At 49.1% G+C, this 18,740-nt stretch overlaps 1 protein-coding gene across 1 annotated transcript; it reads right to left on the reverse strand.

Moving 5' to 3' along the window:
• Nucleotides 1-5,867: 5,867 nt before the first annotated feature.
• Nucleotides 5,868-14,225, reverse strand: S1PR2 (sphingosine-1-phosphate receptor 2). Its single transcript, XM_072947652.1, has 2 exons — nt 13,927-14,225; nt 5,868-8,984 (listed from the first exon to the last, which is right to left on the reverse strand). Exon 2 carries the CDS (start codon nt 8,940-8,942, stop codon nt 7,884-7,886), a length of 1,059 nt encoding a protein of 352 aa, XP_072803753.1. The 5' UTR covers nt 8,943-8,984; nt 13,927-14,225; the 3' UTR covers nt 5,868-7,883.
• Nucleotides 14,226-18,740: the final 4,515 nt, after the last annotated feature.

An 18,740-nucleotide genomic window follows, 5' to 3' on the forward strand; every position in this document is an offset into this window, starting at 1 on the left:
TAGCTCAGTGGTACAGTGCATGCTTAGCATGCACGAGGTCCTGGGTTCAATCTCCAGTAATGCCACTTAAAAATAAATAAATAAACTTAATTACCTCCTCCCCCTCCAAAATTTTTTTAATTAAAAAAAGGAAAGCCAAAGTGGACATCATGATGATGTGATATAGGTAAGCACTGTGAAGTGATCACCACAATCAAGCTAATTAACACAACCATCACCTTGCTTAGTTACCATTTTTTGTGTGTAGTTAGAACTGTCTTAGCAAACTCTGGCTATACTGTACAATATTATTAACTACAATCACCATGCTGTATATTAGACCCTTGGAACTTATTAATCTCATAATTGAAAGTCTGAACCCTTTAACCAATATCTCCTCGTTTCCCTCTTCCCCCAGTCCCAGGTAACCACTCTTCTATTCTCTGCTTCCGTGAGTTCAACTTTTTAAGATTTCATGTGTAAATGAGATCATACAGTATTTGTCTTTCTGCAACTGGTTTATGTCACTTATCATAACGTTCTCTAAGTTCATCCATACTGTTGCAAATGGCAAGATTTCCTTCTTTATGGCTGAATGATATTCCATGTGTGTATATGTGTACACGTGCATCACGTTTTCTTTATTCATTCTTCCATTGATGGACACTTAGGTTGTTTCCATATCTTGACTACTGTGAATAATGCTGCAATAAACATGAAAGTGCTGATACCTTGTCAAGATACTCGTTGCATTTCCTTTGGATATGGACCTAGAAGTGGGGTTGCTGGATCATATGATAGTTTTATTTTTAATCTTGAGGAACCTCCGTACTGTTTTCCATAATGGAAACTTCCTAACATTGTATTATATATTTACTTTTATGGTCTGTCTCCCCGACTAGAATGTAAGATCTCTGAAGATAGAACAGAATGTTCAATATGTATTTTGAGAGGTTGGAATTCTTTTTTAAAAAATATTTTATTTATTTGTTTTGTTTGTGGGGTTTATTTTGTTTTGGGGTTTTTTTGGGAGGAGGAAATTAGGTTTATTTAGTTATTTTGATGGAGGTACTGGGGAGTGAACCCAGGACCTTGTGTATGCTAAGTATGTACTCTACCACTGAGCTATACACCACCCCCCACCTTGGAATTCTTTTTTAATAAACTTATTGAAGTAAAATTGATATGCCACAAAATTTTCATCCATGTTAAGCATGAAAAGCAATATTTTTTAGAAAATTTGCCAAGTTGTGCAACTATCATTCACAATCCAGTTTTAGAAGATTTCCATCACTCCAATAAGAATCCTCACACCTGTTTACATTTAATTCCATTCCTGCCTCCAATCCCAGGCAACCACGACTCTACTTTCTGTCTCTGTAGGTTTGCCTCTTATGGACACGACACATAATGGACCATGCAATTTGTGATATTTTGCATCTGACTTCTTTCACCTAGCATATTTGTTTTGAGTTTCATCATGTTATTATGTGTATCAGTATTTTGTTCTTTTTAACTGCTGTGCTATATTCCACTGTATGGAAGAACCATATTTTGCTTAGCCATTCATCAGCTGATGGACATTTGAGTTGTTTGCACTTTGGGACTATTATGAAAAATGCCATTATGAGCATTCACACACACGTCTCCGTGTGGACATAAGTGCTCATTTCTCTTGGGTAGATACCTGGAGTCAAATTTCTGGGTCGCATAGTAAGTTTCTGCTTGCTTTTCTAAGAAACTGCCAAACTGTTTCCCAAAGTGTCAGTACCATTGTGTATTCAAGGTTGGGATTATTAACATACCATTTTACAGACGATGAAACATGCTGAGACCAGTCAGGTGGTTTGCCAAAAGTCTACTTGTGTTGTCAGGTGTTGGGTTTGAGATTCAAATCTGATTTTTTGTTTTAGAGTATGTGCTATTAAAACTTACACCACAGATGCCACTGGCAATGAGTCACACCCACACAACTTCATTTCTCTTTTGTGACAGACTTAACTATTCCTGGATGAGACATTTAGGTGGATGTCGGATCCCTGAATTTGGGGCAGTACATTTGCTTTGTAGACGAATGAGAAAAATGGCCAGAATGTGAGGATGGGGAGATGGATTAGAAACCCTTTGAAGATGGCTAATGAAATGATAGGTCCAGGCAACAGTCCATGGATGATCAAACCATTAGGGGACAGTTGGATAGGGAACTGACAAAGGCAGGACCCAGCTGATGGCATGTGAACCCCTTGATCCGTCTTAGTCATCAGTAAAAGAGAGATAGCCAGACATCATGTCCTCCTGGTGAAAGTTTCCAGCACCACCTACAAAGAATTGAAGCCCAAAATATCAATCTGGAATTTAGGGACAAAGGAACATGTTAAATGACATAGAGGGATGCCATCAGCCAATTTTAAACTATGGGAAACCTGGAGGGCAAATAACCTGGCTCCTTAAACAAATGAATTAAATAAAAAGAAAGGAAAGGAAAGGAAATAGGGAGAAGGAAATCTTGTTAAACAAGGTTGAATAGGTTTATCCTGGTTAACAATGAATTTAACCAGGTTAAACAAACTTGTTAAATAGTACTTCAGAGATTTATTAAAAAAATGCCATATGAAGACCTCATTTGGATTCTGACTCAAGCAAATAACACATCGGAAAAGAAAACTGACACCTGAAACTAACAAAACATTGTAAATCAACGATACTTCAATTAAAAAAAAAGAAAGCCGAGACAGTTGGGGAAATTTTAACAGATTGATACTTTTGATAAGTATGATCATTGTGGTTAAGTTAAAAAAAAGTGTTGCTTTCATTTTAAGATGAAAAGTGGAGTATTTACAAATGAAACGGTGTGATATCCCCTGATTTTCCTAAAAATACCCAGTGAGTAATAGTTGATTCAGACAAACGGATGCTAAATGAGTAAAAGTTTGATGAGGAACAGAATACCCACAGAGTCTCAAAGTACCTCCCCACAAGATAGTTAATTTCAAAGGAGGAAATAGTTACTTTCAAGTGGAGAAACTTGGCAGATACCTCCAAGTGATCAAAGACAACATTGCTAGTAATGGAATTAATTGAGAAAGACACACACTTCTGTCATTATTTCTGCCAAGATGCATAACCTGAATCTTAATTGGGAGGAAACATCAGGCAAACCCACGTTGAAGGACATCCTACCAAATTACTGACCTATATTTTTCCAAAACGTCAAAGTCCCAGAAGACAAAGAAAGGTTCAGAAATTGTTCCGACTGAAGGAAACTAAAAAGACAACTGAATGCAACAAGTGAGATGGGATTTTCTGCTATAAAGGTGGGTAATAAGACAATTGGTGAAGGCTGATTAAGGTTTGTAGATTTGCTGATTTTGATAACTTTACTGGGGGTATATAAGAGAATGCCTTGTCCTTAGGAAATACAAGGAGTATTCAGGTAGATGTATATATGAATAGACAGGTAGGTAGTCAGATAGAAAGGCAGACAGCAGCCTGGACTGCTAGTATGTGGGCATCCATCCTTCTTACCCAGGACAAATTTCCTCTGAAATCCTTATGTATAAGAAAGAAATCAATATCTCTAAGTTACTAATATCGCATTTTGTCATCAGCAGCTGAGCCTGATCTTGATATCATTATTAAAAGAAATATTCAAAAATCATGAAATGATATGTGGAAGCTACAATGTCATTCACAATCAGAGAAGTGGTAAGATGAATTTTTGCTGAAATGGTGGTAAAATACCGAGAGAGTTCAGCTGCCCAGAGGCTGCAGAAACCAGGTATATGGAATCTAGAATTATGCTGCCAGTACTGTAGCTAATGGCCACATGCGGCTATTCACATCTATTTATTTAGTTTTCTGGGGGGAGGTAATTTGGCTTATTTATTTAATTTATTTTTATCTTTTTAATGGAGGTACTAGGGATTGAACCCAGGACCTCGTGCATGCTAAGCAGGCACTCCACCACTGAAGTAAATCCTTCCCCTACATTTAAGTTAAAGTTAAGATTCAGCTTCACACTCGCCACCTTTAACACGCTAAATGGCCACAGAAAGTTCTACTAGACAGCGCTGCTCTAGATTATGGAGTCTAGAATGTTTCTCAGCAGATGGTCCCATGATTCTTTTCAGTGAGGAAGGTATACAGGTCAGTGATAGAGCACATGCTTAGCGTGCATGAGGTCCTGGGTTCAATCTCCAGAACCTCCATTAACAAACAATAATAATAAATAAATAAACAACACCAGAAATTAACGCAACATTGTAAACTGACTATATGTCAAAAAATTTTTTTAATTTTAAGAAAGAACTTAATAAGTAACTAAATAAATAAACAAACCTAATTACCCCCAAAAAAACAGAAGAGAGGGGTTTTCTTTTTAATTAAAAAAAAAGATTTTTTTTCTAACATCATTGGGGCTTGGCAAAAAATACGCATTGCTAAGTTCAGTGGGGACCTACTCAGTCAGCATCACTGTGGCATTTCAACAGGTTCTTTCAGGTGATTCTGATGCTCCCTAATAGCCAACCGCCTCTGCAGGGAAAAAGGAGGGGAAAGCCATCTCACATCCCTACAGGTTGGGCTATTCCACTCTAGGCTCCGAGGTTTGAGAGATATTAGCAAAGTAGCTGTTCAGACTAGGAAAGGATCAGATACGATTGCAGCCTTCAGTCAAGGATTGCCCGGGTTCAAATCCAGGCCCCTTTCACTCACATACTACACAACCTTGAGCATGTTAACTTGATCTCTCTGTGCCTCGGTTTCCTTCCTTGTCAGAGTGCCAATGATACTGCCTTCTCTGCAGACCACAGTACCCCAAAACTGTTGCTTTCTCTATTTTACTCTCTTCACAGCACTTAACACTCTCATTTGCTTTGACTTTCGGCATTTATTGAGCATCTCCTTCATGATGGCCACTGTTCTGAGCCCTGGGGCCGAGGAGTGAATAAGACAGACAAAAATGCCTGCTGTCATGGGACTGACATTCTCAAGGGGGAAATAGAAAACAAACAAGATAAAGAAACAAAATGTGTTGCATGTAGCCAGGAAAGAGGGAGAAATTTTTTTTAATGCCTGCAGGGCATAACCAGAGGCCTCACCCAGGGTGTGATATTTGTATACAGACCTGAAGGAGGAGAATCACAAAGATGTCTGGAGGAAGATCATTCCAGGCAGAGGGAAGAGCAGGTGCAAAGGCCCTTCAATGGGAACATGCTGAATATGATGAAAGATGCCAGAGACAGTGGTGAATAAGATGCTGTCCTACCTTGTGCTTTTATTTTAATTAGGGGAGATATAAATCAATCTATATTGCACTGCTAGGTGATAAGCAGGTGAGGAGCTAGAGAGAGGGAAGAAGGTAGTCAGGGCAGGCTTCTCTGAGGAGGTGGCGTTTGAGCAGAGGCCTGAAGGAGGAGGTGAAGGAAGCACGTGGGTATTTGGGAGAAATTTGTTGACTCTGGCCTGGTCTGGCCTGTACCTCTTCCTGCTCCTAACCCCAGCTCAGGGCTCAGATTTCCAAACAGAGGTTGTCTCTGAACTGCTGCAGGAAGGGGAATTCCGATGTGGGGTGCAGGCCTCAGCCCTGGGCTGCTGTCTGCCCCACTCCTTCTCTCCCACTGGCTGCCCTGGCTTTGTTGGGTGGAGCGTCAGCTTGAGGGCCTGGCTTCCCCATCAAAGCTCTATCTTCAAAGGAGCCACTGGGTCCTGTGACTGTGGGCAAAGGAGGAAGTGTTACCCTAGAGTTGAGCTAGGGACCCACCTGTTAGCTGCATCCCAGCTGGGCATCTCCTGGTTCCCGATGGGGCTGGGTGGGGCTGGCCACTCCTTCCAAGGCAAAGAGGTGGGTGAGGATCCTTTCTCTGGCTCAGTGGTGGAGCTGGTGGGATCAAGAGTCAGCCTGCCTGAGTTCAGAGCTGAACAGGCACTGCCCCAACTGGCTGTGTGGCCCTGAGCAGCTCACTTAACTTCTCTGAACCCACATCTCCGTAAAAGAAGTTTCTAAAAATTCCCACCTCCTGTTTGTCTTCAAGCCTGAAAAGTGCGTGATGAAGTCCGACCATTCCTTTGGGGAATCCTGAGCTTTAGAGGGATATCTGGGCCTGTGTTTCCCAAGACCATCTCTCCAGCTCCCTGGGAGGGATGTGTTCTTGGAACGAAGAAGGGGGTCCCCACCACCTGTCAGGTTCTCTCTAAGAAGGAAAGCAGGGAGTCCCTGGGCCTAATTAATACCTGGGAGGGGCCAGACAATTACCCTAGGGAGAAATTGGCATTTACTATTTTCTCAGAAGCCACTGCAACCTTGGCTCTGGCAGGGCTGGGGATGAGGGCATGGACTAGGAAGGGTGGCAAAGGATGAGCTGTCTGGCTAGCAGCCACCCTCTCCTGTCCCATCCACCCCCAGCCAGGGGTGCTCCTTGGGGAACAGCCACCTTAAGCCTAAAAAGACAATCACCAGAAAAAGAAGTTCAACCGTTTATTGGCCTGGGCCTGGGTCTCGGGCATGAGGGGCATCCGGGGAGCTGTATGAGGGGAGACAAGCCCTCAAGTGGCTCCTTGCCCCCCAAAGACCCCCTCCCCCAGCCTTTGCAGTCACAAGAAATCACTTTGAGGCATGAGGTTTTTCCTCCCCAAGGTGAGCTGCACTTCAGCTCTCAAGGGGGGAGCTAAGCCAGCAATCACAAAGGGGTCTGTCCAGGGCCAGACCCCTCTTTGGCAGCTTCAACACAGACACGAGGAGACAAAAAAAGCATCCATTCTGGGGAAACGTGGTGAGGAGAGGGGATCTCTCTCACACACACACACACACACACACACACACACACACACACACACACAGACATGTACAGACACTGACACACATAAATATACATTTGTACCGCAATGTCCCTTCCATCTATCCACAGAATTTAGCAAAGTCCTTCTGGAGCAGGTTAAAAGAGAGCATCCCCCAGTTGTCCTTGGCATCCTCACCCCCACGCTCTGTTCAATACAATCGGAAAGGAGGCACAGCGGGCTCAAGGCTGCCCTGCCTTAGGAGATCTGATACCTCGGCTGGGGCTGGAGGTGGGAGTTAGCTTGGGGGTGCTTGTTTTTTTGGGGGGAGGTAGAGGGTCCTGTACCAACAGCTCCTCCAGAACTTTCTCAAGTTCCACCCTGCCCCACCGGGAGGCCCAGAGCCCTCCTCAGGCCCCCAAACCGGTTTTTTCAGCCCTTGGTGATCCCTCTGTGCCCCAAATAGTGCAACTGGCCAATGAGGTCTGAGAATGGGGTTTAGCCTCCCACCCCTACGTGGTTTCCTGGCATCTAGCAGAATGGGAAGAAAGGGAAGAAGTCGCCAAAGTGGCAGCTGGTGAAATTTAGGGAAGCTGTGGATTTGTGCCCAGGAACCGCTAGGCGGGGCTACCCAGAACAGTCAGAGAGGAGGCCTCCAGCCCCTGAGGACAGTGGTTCCCAGGGAAGTCGCCTGAGGTTGCCAGAAGGTGGCAAGGTGGGGTGAAGTCTGAGAGGTGACTCAGGCACAGGGCAGAATATCAGACAGTTGTGAAATGTTGAAATCCTTTGTACCGGGTTGTAAATTGCTCCTGTGCTGTGCTCCTCTTGAGCACCTGTCTGCTGTCACCTGGGCCCTTTCCAGGTCCCCCCAGCCTCCCGCCTCATCCTCATGATCCAGTTCCGAGGAGGTCACGCTGGCCACTGTGCTGGCCTCCAGGCCCCTGCCACAGCTCTGCCATCCAACTGGTCAGTGCCTCAGTCAGCCGTCCCAGACGTGAAATATCTTCAACATCACCCAAGTCTCTGGAATGGGGGCATCTTGCTTGGCAGCCCCAAGTCTCTCTCCCAGGTCACCTGGCACTTCTCCACAGAGCCCTTTGCTGTGGCCTGGTTGTTGGCCCACTTGCCCCTCAGACCACCGTGTTGCCCTCCAAAGATGTGGGCGACGTGGGCATGTGCGTGCCCCTCTCCAGTGAGCTGGAGCTGCGGAGGGGCAGGAGGCGGTGGCCCGGGGTCCCGTCCCGCCGTCCCTGCACCCCTGCCGCCCGGCGCCAGCACTGCAGTGGCCGTAACACCTCCCGCCGCAGGTCCCGGCTGCGCCACGTGTAGATGACAGGGTTGAGCAGCGAGTTGAGGGTGGCAAAGGCAAAGAAGTAGTGGGCCTTGTAGAGGACAGGGCAGGCCCGGACAGGACAGGCATAGTCCAGGAGGAGGATGCTAAAGGCGGGCAGCCAGCAGACAATGAAGACACCCAGCACGAAGGTGACTGTCTTGAGCAGGGCCAGCGTCTGCGGGCCAGCCACATCGGCCTGGCTGGAGCGCACCACGCAGTAGATGCGGATGTATAGAGCTACAATGGCCAATAAGATGACAGAGAAGATGCTTACCACGCAGAGCACGTAGGGCTTGGCGTAGAGCGGCAGAACAGTGGAGCAAGCCTCCAGGTGGCCCAGGCAATTCCAGCCCAGGATGGGCAGGCCGCCGAGAACCAGCGAGATGAGCCACGAGGCCGCGATGAGCAGCAGCATGCGGCAGCTCTTGTCGCTGCCGTAGAGCTTGACCTTGGCAATCGCCACGTGCCGCTCGATGGCTATGGCCAGGAGGCTGAAGACAGAGGCAGAGAGCGTGATGAAGGCCGAGCCCTCGCGGGCGAACCACTGCACAGGTGTCAGCCCGAACGTGAAACGGCCAGAGAGCAAGGTATTGGCGATGAAGGCCGCACCCGCCAGCAGGTCTGAGGCAGCCAGGTTGCCCAGGAACAGGTACATGGCCGAGTGGAACTTGCTGTTGCGCGCGACTGCGATGAGTACCAGCAGGTTCTCCACCACGATGGCGCAGCAGAGGATGATGATGAGGGCTGAGGCCACCTGGCGGGAGGGAGTCTCCCGCGTGTCCAGCGTCTCCTTGGTGTGATTATAGTGTTCCCGAACCTTGCTGGGGCTTAGGTACTCTGAGTACAGGTTGCCCATGGTGGGGCTCAGTGGCCAGCTGGGGCCATGGGGCTGTCAGAGCTGCAGAGAGAAAAGACAGACAGACAGACAGGTCAGTGCTGTGGCTGCTGCCTGGCCTGACTCTGGATGGCTGTAGTTCTAGTCTCAGCCCTGTCCCTGCTGAGTGGCCACATGGTCAGAATTATCATCGTCTCTGCTTTACAAAGGGGAACCCCAGAGAGGTCAATTTACTCTCCCAAAGCCTCAATGCTAGTAAAGTGGCAGAGCCTCAGAGACCCGCTCCAAAGCCTCTGTATCCTTGAGGCTACACTGTCTTTCAGAGGAACAGAAGCTCCCCGCAAAGAGCATGAGAAACAAAAGTGGATTTCCAGAAGCCCTATCCACCTACCCAGCGAGGGAGTCTTGGCCAGGACCTGGAGGGCCTGTCTCTTTTCTCGAATACACTGGAGCCTCGGGCCTCATGCTGCCTGCCAACCTGGGTCAGCAAGATGCTCGCCGCTGATAGTACCATCCCCTGTTCATTACCACCTACTGCCCTGAATTTCAGGCTGGGTCTAAGCCTTGAGGCCATAGGTGTTCCCAAGATAAGGTCTTGGGGAGACATCAGGGCGGACCTGAGGTTTGAGCATCACAGAGGTTACGTCATCTTCAAGGACATAGACCTTGCAGGCAATACAGGGTTCAGCCCCACTCCACCTCTGACATGCTGTGGGATCTTGGGCCAAGTCATTAGACACTTGGTCTCTCGGCCTCAACAGCCTCACCTGTGCAATGGAGAGAAGAAAGCTCACTTCATAGGGGTGATGGGAAAATCCTGTTGAATGATGCATGAGGCACACTTAGCACAGAGCAAGCACTCAATAAATATTAGCTAATATTAGCTCCCCTCTTCCTGCCATACACACGGCTTGGGACTAGGTGCCCTCTGCCCAATCTCTTGGGAAATGTTAGCCGGGCAAGATTCCCAGCAGCCTGTTCTCATCAGCACCATCCAGCCCTGCCCTGGGACAGAGGGTCCTAGTTGGGTGGGCAGGGCGCTGGCAACCCCCCTCCCCAGCCAGGATGAAATCCAGATGTGAGGCCCTTGGAACAAACAGGGTGGAGTCCTTGCTCCCCAGGCACATCCGGTGTGGGGAAGGCTGAGAGGGGGTGATGGGAATGGGGGAGCCACAGGAGACCATCTGGGAGGTCCTGGCTGCGGGAGGATGGGGCAGCTGTGTGAGGTCATGTGAGCAGTGAGGGGGCGTGCAGCCCCGCGGGGAGGGGGAACCGTATTTGCTTCCATGAAAGCCTGAGTCACCCCCCTCTCAAGGAAAACTGAGCCGTGGGGGGAAGGGCAAGAAAAAGCGCGTGGGCAGAGAGGGTGAGAGACAGACATCATGGCCTCCCTTCAGTTTGGGAGGCGGGCGGGTGGGGGCTGGGGTCTCGGAGGAACCAGTGCAGTGTCTGCCTTTACGAGGGCACAAGGGGAGCCTTCCCCAGGTCCCTGGAAACACTCCTGGCAAGGACCACGTGCACACCAGGAGCACTGTTCCAGAAAAGTCTGGTTAGGCCGGTTCCCAGTGAGCCTGGGAGTGAGGAGGGGCTTCCAGGGTAGCCTAACCATCTCCATCCCAGATGCCCCCTTGGAGGGGCGCCCTGGCCCCTGGCCTGATAGAGGCAGCTGCTCCCCCTGGGCGAAGGGACATCCGTCCTAGTTTGGGAACAGAGAAGGGCTTGTGCACATCCCCTGAGACGGCCGCCCCGCCCAGATCGCCACACAGAGGCCCCTTGTTCCCCTGCCGGACGGGGCCCTGGGTGCCCCAATGCCCTCTGCCCGCTGCAACCGGTTTGGCCCAGGCCTCGGCCTTACCAGACGGGCCGTCGGGCTACAAACTGTCCACACCCTGATTGGATCATTTTCAATCCCAGGGCATTGAGCAATTCGCCTATTGGCCTGAGCTTTCGACCCTCGACATTTGATTGGCCCAGTTGGGGGCGCTCTACGGCTAGCCTTACTGATCTGGTCTTTTACAGGCTGTTGGAACTCACTTCTTTCCAAGGACATTGTTAAGGCTGTGTGGATGTCCCTGGGGAGAGTTCGAACCACGGCCTGACCGCTGGATCACCCCAACCAGACGCCCCCAGGCTGCCCTGGCCTTCTGGGCCCCTCCTGGGGATCATAATTGAGAATCAAGGACCCATTGCAGGTCTGGGAAGCACCCTTGCTGGGAGAAGCGCTGGGTGTGTCGCATGGCTGCCGCTCCCCCCGCCCCCGCCCCCCCCCCCCCCCCCGCCGCCTCTTAGACCCCTCTCCAGTCTGGCGGCCAAGAGAAAGATTTATGGCCACTTCCTAGAGAAATAAATGGTTTCAGCCCTCGAATCCCAGGGACTGACCAAAAAAGTCTGTCTTCTTCCCTGGGGGGAAGACCTTCACTTTGGGCAGCCTCAGAAGGAGGAGCGGCTCTCCTAGTTAGAGAGGGAGAAACTGATGCCCACAATGCCTGTCTCTTCTCATCTTCTCCACTAGGAGCTTGCTTAAGGCAGATTCAGGCTTCCCAGAAAGAGGAAGCAGGGTCCAGAGGTTGGAGCTGGCAGAAGAGCCACCCCCTGGCAAATACAGGCCTTGCCTGCTTCCCCTCTGGTGTCAGGCTCCCAGGCCTGGCTGACACAGGGCATGTCTCCTGTTCACTTCCAGCAAAGGCAGTCCTGCCTCCCTCCCAGAGGCTCAGTAAGAGGTCACTGGGCTCAGAACTGAGGAATGGCCAAGCCTGAAAGGGAGCAGGAGGGACAAGTGACAGAAGTTGGAGGGAAGAGAAGTGAGACAGACCAAGACTGTTCAGGTGGAGAGTAGGAGAGAGGAAGGCAGGGGGAAGCCTTAGTGACTTTTAGGAGCCCCTCCTTCAAGTTCCACTGAGGCAGGTCCTATGGTTACTGTTCCCCTAAGTGCGCTCTGTCCCCCGGACCTCTTGCCCTAGGGCAGCACCCTAGGCTTAGTTTCCCTTCAGTTGTCCCTTACAGTTGTCCCCTACACGCAGCAGCCAGGGAGAGCCTTATAATGTACAATGCCAACATGCCACTCCTCAGCTCCAAATTCTTCCATGGCTCCCCACTGCCCAAAACGGCCTGGCCCCTGCCCACCTCACCTCCTCCCACTCTCGCCCAGGGTCACTCTACTCCAATCACACTGGCCTCGGCTATGTCATCCCCATTTCTACCTCACAGCTTTTGCCTCTTCTGATTCTCCACCTGGCATGCCCTTCCCACAAATCCTGGAATGACTGCCCCATGTTTCAGGTTTCAGTTTGGAAATCAATTGCTCAAAGGGGCCTCCTCTGACCACCAGGCTACCCTAGCTGCCTTCCTCAGGTCCTTTCTATCACAGCATCTTTTATTATATTCACAGCACTTGCCAATTTGAGACATTATGATAGTATTTCTTGTTTTCTGTCTGCTTCCATGGTAGAAAGTGAGTGACAGAGGCCAGCAACTAAGTCTTTTTTTGAGTCCCTAGAGAGATGCCTGGCATACAGAAAGCACTCAGAATAACGTGGGGGCGGATAAATTTGGCAGCTGGAGATTTGCAAATACTAACTACTATATATAAAAATAGATTAAAAAACAAATTTATTCTGTATAGCACAAGGTTCAGTATGTTCGGTATCTTGTTAAAACTTTTAATGAAAAAGAATATGAAAACGAATATATGTATGTATATGCATGACTGGGACACTGTGCTGTACACCAGAGATCGAGACATTATAACCGACTATACTTCAATTCAAAAAAAAAAAAAAGAAAGAAAGAAACGAAAGAAAAAAAAACGTGTAGGATGGATAGATGGATAGATGAATGAATGAACGGGCAAACAAGGCCCCAGTGGACCCCAGAGAGTGGAGGCTCCTAAATTCAGCCCAGGCTCAAACAACAGCAAAAGACGCCTCTGGTCAGCTGGCAGGCCCAGCCACCAGGCGAAGCCCCTCGCATCTCCGTGGAGACGGCAGCAGGACCCGCCCCGCCCTCGGGCCGCAGCCTCGGCCTCCTTATCTGGCGGTGGAATGCGCGGTATCCACACAAGCTGCCTCTAGGGCCGCGCCTCCTCTCCCTCGCGACAGCCACACGCGCGGGACCCCCACATCTCCAAGGAGGAGTGGGAGACTCCTCTGCGTCCCGCTAGGACCCCGCTTCGATATTCCCAGAGGACTGGGGAGAGGTGGGGAGAGATCACAGCAGCAGCTGCACCGCGAATACCGCATCCGTGTCGCGCCACGCAGGGGACCGTGGGCTCAGCGCGTGGCGCCTGGAGAGTCTGACTGGGGCAGAGTCGGGAAAGGGGATGGAAATCCCCGGGTGAGTCAACTCGTGCCAGAGAAGGGGCGAGGTTCCCATGCACGGCTGGGGCCACGCGCGCCCGCACCCACGCGCCATCGCCGAGCCCCAGGGGAAAGAAGAGGCGGCGGAGCCACGCGGTCGGGTTCACCTTCCTTCCAAAACAAAGCCACGACCCCGCGACGGGGCTGGAAAAGACGAACTACTCGGAGAAACTGAGGCAGAGGACCAGACGTGCAGGAGGTGGGCAACTGCCCTCCTCCGGGGCCCCGCCCCTTGGCTGGGAGGTTCGGTGCCGCGCAGCACTTTTCGCCCTCTACCAGCCGGAGTCAGCAAAGAGGGGCTTCCTCCCCTCCCCCATACACACTCCCCAAACCCCGGGTCCGGGGGCAAGCAGTCCTGCCTCCCAGTCTCCAGCCAAAAGCTCTCGGATTCCGCCTTCTTCTCCGCGCCAACTTCCTGCCGCTGGGCAAGGCGCGGAGCTCTGTCTGGGAGTTCGCGGCCGAGGCAGTAGGGCCGCCTGGGGTCGTGGAGAGGGCCCACGATGACTACTCCTTCCGTGCAGCAGGAGCACGGGCGGCGCGTGAGCTCCCGGGGCGCCCGGGACCCCTGGCCGGCTCCCCAAGCTCGGATCCCGCGACCTCCGGAGACCAGGGCCCGCCCTTTTTGCCTCCCCCTCGCCACGCACGCTCACCTGGCTAGGCCGGCCCGGGTCCTTGCCCTGGCCGGAGGGGCGTTGGCGTCTGCGTCCCCGGGACGGCCGCGGCTGGGGCTGCCCGCCGGGCTCCACTGCGTCCCGGGGCAGGGGACCGGGGACAGAAGGGGACCGGGAGAGGCGCTGCCTCGGCCCCCATTTGCCCCGCCCTATCTCCTCCCCTTTCCGGCGGCGGCTGCAATGAATTCCAGATGTGGCTGGCCCAGCGGGGCGCGCGCCAGGGTCGGCGGGGGAGGCTCGCGGGGTCCCTTTGTCCGCACCCCCACCATCCAGCCCTGCCCCTCCCAGCCCCCACCTGTGAGAACCGGCCGGAGCATGACGTCACGGGGCTGCGTGGCGTCATGTCGCTCCTGGCCAGGTGGCCTCAACCTGAAACAACTGTCTTTAATTGCAGATATACTCTTGGCCCATACCTGAGACCCTGAAATTGGAGAAGCGCATGGAATCCCTTTTATTTACTTACCAAGGAGCCACGAAACACCTACTAAGTGTCAAAGCAGCAAATAGATATTAAGTGCCTACTGTGTGTTCATCCAACAAATAAGCAAGTTGCTACTGTGTGTCGCGACCTGCCTCAAAGACAGGATTGGATTTTGCCCTGATGAGACACCAGAATTCAAGCGCTGGTCCCTCTGCCCTAGAAGACCAGAAGCCCCCAGCAGCCTTCCCTGCCTCTGTGCATCGATTGCCCTCACTGTGGTCACCCAGCAGGCCTAGGTTGAGTCCTGCCTTTCAAGCTGGGGCCCAATCTTCTATCCAGTTCTTTAGTTTCCCTCTTTCCACTTTTCCTGGGCATCTCTGTGTGCCCGGCTATGTAGATAAGACACACCTTCATTTACTGATGCGAGCGTGTGAAATCAGTGACCAGACGACATGACTCTCACTCCTTCAACAAATGTTTTTGGTGCACCTACTGGACACAGCAGTGAACAAAACAGGGGGGGAAAGTCCTTACCTCCATGGAACTTATGTTCAGGAGGGTACTGTTTGTGAAAATGAATACATAATCAGCTTTGTTTATTTACCAAATACAGTAAGCACCTGCTATGCACCAGATGCTATTCTAAAAGGCTGGAGATACATCAGGAAACCAAACAGATAAAACTCCCTGTCTTAGTGGAGTTGAGGTTCTACTGTATGTGCTCAGAATATCCAGAATAATGCAGGAAGAAGAAACTGATAATATAAAAATAGATTAAAAAATTTCTTCTGTATAGCACAGGGAACTATATTCAATAACTTGTAGTAACCTTTAATGAAAAAGAATATGAAAACAAATATATATACATATGTATATACATGATTGGGACATTATGCTGCACACCAAAAATTGACACATTGTAACTGACTATACTTCGATTTAAAAAAATCAAAATTAAAAAAATAGAAACTGATTTCCTGGGAGAGGAACTGAAAGATAGGGCACAGGTCAGAGGAAGGAGGTTGCTTTCCCTCTTTTGTAATTTTGACTTTTACAGCACGTACATACATGCCCTATTTCAACAATAAACTGAATTAAAAATTTAGACTGCTGGTACCCAGACAGTGCAATAAAAATGAGGGAGAAAGTAGGTGCACTCTTCTATGTTTATGCTATACTTCAGTAGAGTATTGAAAAGGAAAATGACAACAAAGGATATCTGCACTCTCATGTTTATTGTAGCATTATTCACAGCAGCCAAGGTCTGGAAACAATCTAAGTGTCTGTCAACGGATGAACATATAAAGAAAATGTGAGATATGTATGTATACACACACACACACACACACACACACACACACGTGCACAATGGAACATTATCCAGCCATAAAAAAGAAATTCTGTCCTTTTCAACGATATGGATGAAACTTGAGGGCCTTGTGGCAAGTGAAATGAGCCAGACAGAGAAAAGACAAATACCACATGGTATCACTTATATGTGGAATCTTAAAAAAAAAATCAAACTCATAGAAACACACAGTAGGAAAAATGGTTGCCAGAGGCAGGGAGGTGGGGTAAGTAGGAAGAGATTAGTAAAAGGGTGCAAACTTTCCATTATATGATGAATAAGGTCTGAAGATCTAATATACAGCAGGGTGACTGTAGTTGATAATAGTGTATCAGACCACTGAAATTTACTGAGAGAGTAGACCTGAAATGGTCTCACATCCACACACACACACACACAAAAAGATAAATATGTGAGGTGATGGATGTGCTAATTAGCTAGCTGGAGAGAATCCTTTCACAATGTATACATACATCCAATCACCGTGATGTACACTTTAACTGTCTTACAATTTTACATGTCAATGATACCTCAAAAAAGCTGAAATTAAAAAAAAAATTACAGATGCTTGAATCCCAGACAACGCAACCAATAAAAGAAAAAGGTGGGGGGAAGGGTTCAGCACACTCTTCTGTATATATATTATACTCCATAAAGTGTTGAAAAGCAAAACTTCAAAAAAGGAAACTAAAATCAATCCATACATGCCTATTAAATAGGAAAAATGGAGTCTTGAGGTAAAACTGTCTTCAATGTGTTAAGGTGAAAAAAAAGCACAAGATAGACCAGTTTACACTGCTTGCTTGCCTGTATTTCTGGATTTATTTATAAGGGCATATAAATACACACACATTTGCCTGCGGACTCACAGGCCATCTCCCAGAGAAGGCACATGACATCGTCACAGCGGTTACCCCCAGGGAGGGGACCTGAGTTAGGGGGAACAGGTGACAGGGGGCCAGACATTTTATGGTGTACCCTTGGGAGGACGGTTTGAAATTTTTAGCTCATATTACCAATTCAAAAATTTTACAAAGATGTGAAAAATTAAATAAAAAGTAACAAATCACCGGACTTCTAATTGTAAGCTTGTTCCTGTAATCATAGTAATGAATAGTATCAATAATATAAATAAACAATAACACTGATTACATATCTACGTTATTATTCAACATATCATCATTAAATAAATTTATATTAAGAGTAAACATATTTAAGTTTTTCATAAAGAAATGAATATTAAGAATCAATATATTAATGTTACATATGTATGTATGCAGCATATATATTCATATAATGCTCTGTTCTGGTGATACCTCGTTGGTTTCTGCCATCCAAAACTGACAGTCTGATGAAGGAGACAGAAGAAACGAGACAGTGTGAACGCAGGGTAGCAGACCGTTGATGGGAAGATAAGAAAGCCGGAGTGACTTCATTCCTTTTCCTGAATGAGATTTCAGTGCCCACTCAGTTCTGGGCCAGATCTCGGGGTCCACTTGGACTTCAGCAAAACCGCACCAAATCCTCTGCCCAAATGAAGTGTGGCCATAAAACCTTTAGAAACCAGGTGTTCAAACCACAGAAGACAAAGCCCTGAAAAAACTGGGTCCTCTCTTCGCCGAGGAGCTGTCGGAGCGGAAATGTTAGCCCTCTGTGAGGACCTGAAAGATCTTGGGAGGAAGTGGCCCCCACAACTTGCCTTGCTGGCTCAGCAGTTTGCCATCTCCCCAGGGACGTGGGGGCGACGGTAATATCAAGGCTGCAGACATATCCGGCTGTCTGTTAGGGGGACCGTGGCTCCTAGACAAAGGTGATGTCCCCAGGGACACACAGACACCCACAAGTGACTTCCACCTCCTCCCCCACCACCTCCTGCTTCTGGGGCAACATGCGGTCTCTGCCGGCTCAGCTGAGGGAACAGGTTGGAGAACTAGGAAACACTGGTCTAGACTCCTGGATGGTCTGGGAGGTCAAGGCAAAAGCTAAGCCCCACCCTAGAGTTCAGTTGGGGTCCCTGAGTGAGAGAACAGTGGAAGAGGAAGGAAACGGGGCCCTTTTCTTGGGGAGCTCCCAAGCAAGAGAAAAGAAGAAAAGGAAGAGGCTAGGGCCAGCCTCCACTAATTACAGGGCCACCGACAGTAATGGCTAACGCTCACAGACACAGACAGTGCTGGGTGTGGCTCTATGAATCCTCACAACCCTAGGAGGTGGGTATTATTATTATCATCATTCCATTTTTTTTAATAGACATTGTATTTTAGAACAGTTTTCGGTTCACAGCAAAATAGAGCAGAAAGTACAGAGATGGCCCAGAGACCCCCTCCCCACCCACATGTATAGCCTCCCCCATTGTCAGCTTCCCCCATCAGAGTGGCATATTTATTACCACTGATGAACCTACACTGACACATCATTGTCACACCAAATTTCTGATGTTGCACGTTCAATGGGTCTGTGTAATGACATGTACCCACCCTTATAGTATCTTAATTGTTTCACTGCCCTAAAAATTAGCCTCTAAATTCTGCCTAGTCATCCCTCCCTCCTCCTTAACCACTGGCAACCACTGAGCTTTTTACTGTCCCCATAGTTTTGCCTTTTCTTCATCACCCCATTTTAAAGATAAGGAAACTGAGGCACAGGGTTGTGGCAGGGTGTAGACTAGAGCTCTCTGCCCACTTTTTCATCCCAAGTCCCGGCCCCAGTCCTGATGCAGTGACCCCTCCCCATCCCTGCCCCAGCAGTTTGGAATAGAAGGGCAGTAGTTACCATTCAGGATCACGCCGGTCATTGGCGAGATGTAGAATGTTCTCCTCCGTAATCCAGAGGTGAAGGAAACCCTCTGACCTCTAATCCCATCTCACCCCAAATTTTCTGATTTCCCCCAAGTCAGTGAGGCTCCGGACTGTCCTCCATCCTCCCTGGGCCTCCACTGCCTCCCCACCCCCAGCTCTCAGGTTTTGGCAAGAGGAACTGCTCGAGGAGAAGTGTCTGAGACAGGTCCCAACTTTCTCATCATCACCC

Source organism: Vicugna pacos, chromosome 22 (genome assembly GCF_048564905.1).
Source record: "Vicugna pacos chromosome 22, VicPac4, whole genome shotgun sequence".
NCBI classification, from domain to species: Eukaryota; Metazoa; Chordata; class Mammalia; order Artiodactyla; family Camelidae; genus Vicugna; species Vicugna pacos.

What these genes read in the sequence shown, in the direction of transcription:
- S1PR2 (XM_072947652.1), bottom strand. Translation starts at nt 8,942, where the DNA reads ATGGGCAACCTGTACTCAGAGTACCTAAGCCCCAGCAAGGTTCGGGAA.